Genomic DNA, 7,017 nt, shown 5'->3' on the forward strand with positions numbered 1-7,017 from the left:
GCGCGATACGTCGCTACATGTGAACGGGGCCTGAGAGGTGAAGTGAATAACATTAATTATTTGGTTACAATGGCAAGGGGGGGGTATATTAGGCATCAAGTGAACATTTTGTCTCTGAAGTTGATGTGTTGAAAGCAGAACAATGGGCAAGCGTAAGAATTTGAGGGACTTTGACGAGGGGCCGATATGGCCGCCGCACGTTCTGCAAACGAATGTATGTATGCCCGAATATAGTTTTGTTATATTCCAGCATGTAATGAATTCGTTTTTTCGGATTTGAACGTACCGCCGAATCAACTGTATTTAGTTAATTTGCAGGTTCATCCGAATGCACATGTCTAATGCGGCCTGCCACACTGCACACAATGGTCCAAGAATGGTTTGAGGAACACAACAAGTTTGAGGTGATGACTTGTCCTCCAAATCTCACTCCAGTCGATCATCTGTGGGATGTGCTGGAAAAACAAGACCGATCCATGGAGGCCGATCACCTCACAACTTACAGGACTTAAAGGATCTGCTACTGACGGCTTGGTGCCAGGTACCACAGCAAAGTATAAAGAGTTATGGACACCGGCACTCCAAAGTAGAAAAACGTCTTTTATTGACGCATCATGCAACAATACACTTATTGCAACGTTTCGGGGTCACACAGGATCCCCTTCATCAGGCAGAACAAGTGCCTGAACAACTTGTTCTGCCTGATGAAGGGGATCCTGTGTGACCCCGAAACGTTGCAATAAATGTATTGTTGCATGATGCATCAATAAAATAAGTTTTTCTACTTTGGAGTGCCGGTGTCCATAACTCTTTATACTTTGCCTGGACGGTGGCCATCCGTCGACTACTGATGCACCCAACCCATTCATCAAGGATTTAGCGGTAAGGAGTGCAATGGGTACACTGACAGGTACCACAGCACACCTTCAGAGGTCTAGTGGAGGCCATGCCTGGATGGCTCGATATAAGGCGGGTGGTCATAAGGTCACGACTGATCAGTGTATTTATGTTTTTCTTTCTTTTTGGGCTTATAAAGTGCTATAAGTTAAAGTCCTCTTTGGCTGCTCAATACTGGATGACAGCATTGTATGATATGACACCCTAGTATTCATATTATACATAGCCACTATGTTTTATTCATTGTAGTGAGTAGTGTAGGAGTAGAACCCCTGTCAGGATATTTTTTTATTTATTGCTGTCTATGTCCCCATGGGGGACATTCACTCTCGCTGTGACCTGGTCTCATAAAATAATGGGAAATCCAAAAATGTGTAGAACAAGATTAGAGCGGAGATCTTCCATTTGTGATTCCTGATCCCTTGGCACCTGTTTGAGGGAATTCCCCTCAATTTGGAGAGATTCTCATTTCCTGTTGCCTTTCAGTGACAGGAAGTGAAGGGAAATCTCCCCAATGGGACAGGACAGCCAGCCAAAAATAAATGGACAAGGATGAACCGATTCCCTATTACATAAAAAAAAAATGGCTTTAGCCATACACTTTCATCCTGTGAACCCATGACACAAATCGCCTTAGTGCTTTGCCTCCTTGACTGACAGCGAAGCGACCAATAGCGGCTCAGCACAGCGTGCATTATCCAATCAGAACGCGCCCACCCCTGCTACGAACCTGGCGATGACCAGTTAGCTTGCAGCATCCGATACATGTCGTGCATCCAGGCAGAGTAATTAATTCCTAACCACATGTAATCGTATCACCTACAATTTCATGTGGTGTGCCGGCGTTTACATGCAGCGGCTGTCACCTGATCATTATCTTGAATGGGACAGCTGCTGAATGTAAATACTGGTTGAAGGATTCTTGGTGCAGGAAAACACAAATTCCTGACACAGATCTCCCTAATCGTACCTAAAGTTACAGGTGTGAATGGGGCCTAATACACACAGAAATACACGAAGGAGGAGGCGGTGTCATCCAGAAAAGGAGCCGCTGGAGAGCTGTCATACTGTCAGTTTCAGGATGACAACATTTGTGTGTGTGGCAGAGCGACAGATCGGTAAATATCTGTGATATATACCGATCATCTGTGTGCAGAGCAAACACTGGAGTGATCAGCTGATCACTACAATGTTTCTAAGAAACAGAGGACACATAGTACTGAGAGAGAGAGAGAGAGGGGGGGGTAAGACAGATATACAGAGAGGGGAGTATACAGACAGATAGGTATACAGAGAGATATACAGAGAGAAGGGGTATACAGAGAGAATATAATGTAAAAGAAGATGGACAGGAGGGAGAGAAGCGGGGATTAAAGGTACTTTGTGCTGTTGTGTCTCCTTCTCCCCGATCGAGTCCATCATCCATTCGCACTCCACTCAGTGCAGAACTCCTATAGAACATGCAGGCTGGCCTAGCACCTCACACAGAACATTGCTTTCACCCCATTATACATCACCTGGGCTGGTAACATAAATTACAGCACCCCGGGATCACACACTCTGATACTGCTCAAGTCATAATAAGCCCACTGAGCAGTCAGTTCTGGCAATTTATGTAGAAATTAAGGAAAAAAAAAATCTAACTCTAGCCAAATGTTTTTTTACTTTTGTACAGAGAGAGAAGAGTTACCATTTCTTTCAGGTTTTGCTTTTGTTAGTGACTCCAATGGGGAACTTTTCTCACTTCCTGTCCCTTGTGACACCCTCACAGGAAATGGGGGTGTGGGCATCACAAGGACTGGAAGGCACAGGCAGCAATAAAAACTTTAGAAGTTCAAACCTTTACCCATTGTACTAAAATGTTGTCTGTGTTGGAGAGATTTATGATCACTTCTTGTTCTAACAGCAAACAAGGAGAAATCAGACATATCAGAGGAGAGGGTCCGAGACCTCAGACATATCAGAGGAGATGGTCCGAGACCTCAGACATATCAGAGGAGAGGGTCCGAGACCTCAGACATATCAGAGGAGAGGGTCCGAGACCTCAGGCATATCAGAGGAGATGGTCAGAGACCTCAGACATATCAGAGGAGACGGTCAGAGACCTCAGACATATCAGAGGAGACAATCAGAGACCTCAGATCTATCAGAGGAGACAGCCCGGAGACCTCGGACATGTCAGAGGAGACGGCCAGAGACTGCAAACATTCAACAGGGATGCTTGGAGATTCCTGTCATTACAGCCTCTTTGCAAATTATATCAGAGGAGACAGCCCGGAGACCTCGGACATGTCAGAGGAGACGGCCGGAGACTGCAAACATGCAACAGGGATGCTTGGAGATTCCTCTTTGCAAATGAATTCTTCTATTATTGACTGCTCGGGTCTGCAAAGGGGCCACACAGCAAGTACCACAGGGCCACAGGTTTGGCGCTAGGGTCCTACGTGGGTTTGCATATTGCAAGAATCCACCGACTGTCACTCCTGTCCTTTTCTTCATTAAACACCTAGGGTCGGTCTGGTGCCAGGTCTGGTGTTCGGCAGGAAATGGCCAACATGTTATCCTTGTGTGTTCAGGTTTAAATTGCTAGTTTTTCTCATAGAAAAAACAGAAAACACACAAAGTATGGATGAGACACTACCGGGGCCATTTATAACATACAAACAGGAGAAACAATGTATGAACAAGTGAGTTATAGCCTACGCCATCCAATCAGGTCATGTGTTTCATTCTTTTTGCACCTGATTGGTAACCGTGGGAAACAACTCACCTCTTCCTCTTTCTCTGCTTCTCGTTTATTTGTTGTTTTTAATACATATCTCTTCTCTCCTTCCAGCACTTGTCGCATTATCTTTTAGTGGAGCCATTGGTCTCACTTTTCTCATGCTCGGATGTGCCTTAGAAAGTTATAAGTAAGTAATTTGTTGTGTGTGTGTGTGCGCATGCGTGTGTGTAGCTATAGCTCACCCACTAGGCATGTTTATATATACTTACCATTTAATTCACAAATGCAATGTTGGAATTTAAAAGCAAATCGTTTCACGGAGAATTGTGGGGTGAGTGAAATTCACTCTCTCGTATAATTAGAGGCAACATGTGACACTGAAGCTGTCACAGGTCGGCTCTATTGATCGAGAACTGAGAGATGACATACAGCTGATCGCTCCGTTCCCAATCCTTAAAGGAGAACTATGAGGTGAGTGCTTTTCACTCACCTCATAGTTCTAGCCGACCTGTGACAATGAGACTGTCACAGGTCGGCTCAGTAGATCGGGAGGTGAGCGAACACATACCGGCGTTCGCACACCTGTCGATCCTGTCACGGCTCTCTGCCGTGACAGGGGAGTGACTGGTTTCCCCCCGCTCCGATCCGCCAGCGCTGACTGGTGGATTGGACGGGGGAGGGGGCGGGTACAGCTGGCTCTGCCTCTAGATAGGCAGAGCCAGCTGTCAGTCACGCAGCTGGGCGGATCCCGGCACAATTGTCGGGATCCGCTTCAACGTCTCAGTATACCGCGAGCTGCTGCGGCGTCTCTATATACCTCTATATACCGGGTGGATCCAGACAATAATGTGGGGATCCGTCCCGGCTGCGGCGTCTCAGTATACCGCGAGCTGTAGCTCGCGGTATACTGAGCCTAGGGTGACGGGAGGACGCTAGTTTGTGTCCTCCAGTTACCCTAAGGAGAACTATGGGGAAAAGCCTTAACCCCATAGTTCTCCTTTAACCTGCAGAGAGCGGTGGCTGTCAGTCATCACTACCCACCGGCATTCCCCTCTCCGATCCTCCAGCGCTGACTGGAGGGACAGACCAGGGAGGAGGTGGGCATAGCTGGCTCTGCTTCTAGAGAGGCAAAGCCAGCTGTCAATCAGCCAGCAGGGTGGATCCCGACAATACTGTCAGGATCTTTCCTGGCCGCGGGGCGGATCTGTGCTCTCAGCAAATAGCGGCAATAGCTTATAATTAGTAAATGTCCTCCTGTGATCCTGAAGAGAACTTTACCCATAAATGGTTGGGTCATACTTCTCTTTGAAAGTGTAACTCCAGCCAAAACTTTATTTTAATTGCTTTCTGCGTCCACATTTTAGACATTTCCACTTACATCATATCTCAAGCACAATAGCAACCAAAATAAGGGGAAATTCTACTTCTGGCAGTAGTCGCCAAAACAGGTGTTCCCATTTTAAGATGGCCCTACTACTTTTACAACGGTAACATTTTGGATTCCCCCTCATTTTTTCCTATAGTGACAGTGGTTACTAGGACTATTAGGGCTCGTTTACAGAGGATGTGCACATGCGTACAGCGTGCACGCCTGTGCAGAGACCTGCTCCAGGGAGGAACAGGTGCTGCGCGTAATTGCGTGCAGCCGCCTGTACCTCCCTATGGGAAGACACGGCTACACGCCGACTCGAATCTGCACATCTGTGTCAGTCTGGGTGCCCACACTTGGACACACACTGTCTGTGTCCAAGTGTGGGCACCCGGACCTGAATGAATGTGCAGGTTCCGGTCGGCATGCAGCTGTGGAGGTACAGAAGGCTGCACGCAATTACACAAGCACGTGTCTCTCCCAGGAGCAGGTCTCTGCATGGGCGTGCTTGCCGTACGGATGTGCACAGCCATGTGAATGAGCCCTTAGAGAAGAGGTCATTCTTTCTTGTGGAAACAGAAAAAAAAAACTGAGGGCTTCTAACTATTCCCCATTCCATGCAAGACTGGATTAAAAAAAAGTTATAATTTAAAGCATAACTACAGCTAAAAAAAGAGGTAAAATAAAAAGCCAATTTAAAGGAGAACTATGGGGTTAGGGCTTTTCCCCATAGTTCTCAGGGTAACGGGAGGACACAAACAAGCGTCCTCCCGTCACCCTAGGCTCAGTATACCGCGAGCTGTGGCTCGCGGTATACTGAGACGCCGCACCTGAAGCAGATCCCGACAATTGTGCCGGGATCCGCCCAGCTGTGTGACTGACAGGGGGCTCTGCCTATCTAGAAGCAGAGCCAGCTGTAACCGCCCCCTCCCCCGTCCGATCCACCAGTCAGCGCTGGCGGATCGGAGCGGGGAGGGGGAATCCAGCCCCTCCCCTGTCATGGCAGAGATCTGTGACAGGATCGAGAAGTGAGTGAACGCCGGTATGTGTTCGCTCACTTCCCGATCTACTGAGCCGACCTGTGACAGTCTCATTGTCACAGGTCGGCTAGAACTATGAGGTGAGTGAAAAGCACTCACCTAATAGTTCTCCTTTAAAGGTAGAATAAAATAGGAGCTTCATTATTCTCCATCAGTCTGAACCTCTCCCCTGAAGTAATTCTTTACCACCACTAGATGTCCTCAGTCTTCTGGATTGAATGATGGCCATAATCATTCAATAGACTTCCTCTGAGCCCAGGCTATTATTCTCGACACTCCCTCCCCCCCCTTCCTCCCCGAGGATGTGTCATCACAGTACGTGCTGGGCTCAGAGTACTCAGTGCTCACATGTTATTTTAGTAAACGTCCCATTACCCCGCATACAAGCAACCAGATAAAAAAAGTCAAGGTCATATGTCTTTAATTTTTTTTCCCCTTTTGCTTGATAGACATGTACACACTAAAACAATTGGTTAGCAACTAAATTTACTTAGCTGCTTACTAGAGCCTCTGTTATCATCTTGCTGCTGCCGACGGCTATATTACTCAGCTGGCAGGTGAATGTAAACAATGGGCAGTGGGCATGTGCAATAGCCAGCCTGCTATTGGCTATAGCAATTTGAAAAAGCCAAAAGCAGAGTCTAGCCAGCAGATAAATGGGGTGCGGGTTGTTGCTTGAGAGTTAATAGTAACTCTCAAGCAACCAGAAACTACAATTATCCAGCATCTACTAATCCCCATGGGTGCTGGATAACTGGGAGTTTGCTGTATTTAAAAATAAAAAATAGCTCTGGCTTTAATACGCTCCTGTCTGCGGCTGTCTGTACCCCCAAAGACTCACCACTCCTGGTGGTCCTGGTTGCCATCTCTCTTTCAGAATTGAATGGCATCCATGAATGAGCCCTAGCCATCGTGGGCATGTCCTCTGACGGTGGGTCATTATACTGGCCGGGACTCCTGGACAGTGCAGTGCAGTGCTTACACGT

At 47.2% G+C, this 7,017-nt stretch overlaps 1 protein-coding gene across 1 annotated transcript in view; it reads left to right on the plus strand.

The window, feature by feature from the left end:
* The first annotated feature begins 1,662 nt into the window (after window positions 1-1,662).
* LEPROT overlaps window positions 1,663-7,017 on the plus strand; it is an 11,407-nt gene continuing 6,052 nt past the window's right edge. The window contains exons 1-3 of the mRNA XM_018563079.1: window positions 1,663-1,682; window positions 2,242-2,273; window positions 3,734-3,809. Coding sequence (XP_018418581.1) covers window positions 1,663-1,682; window positions 2,242-2,273; window positions 3,734-3,809 — 128 coding nt within the window. The remainder of the gene's footprint in view (window positions 1,683-2,241; window positions 2,274-3,733; window positions 3,810-7,017) is intronic.

The sequence above is a fragment of the Nanorana parkeri genome, unplaced genomic scaffold, assembly GCF_000935625.1.
Source record: "Nanorana parkeri isolate BGI_ZX_2015 unplaced genomic scaffold, ASM93562v1 scaffold630, whole genome shotgun sequence".
In the NCBI taxonomy this organism is placed as follows: Eukaryota; Metazoa; Chordata; class Amphibia; order Anura; family Dicroglossidae; genus Nanorana; species Nanorana parkeri.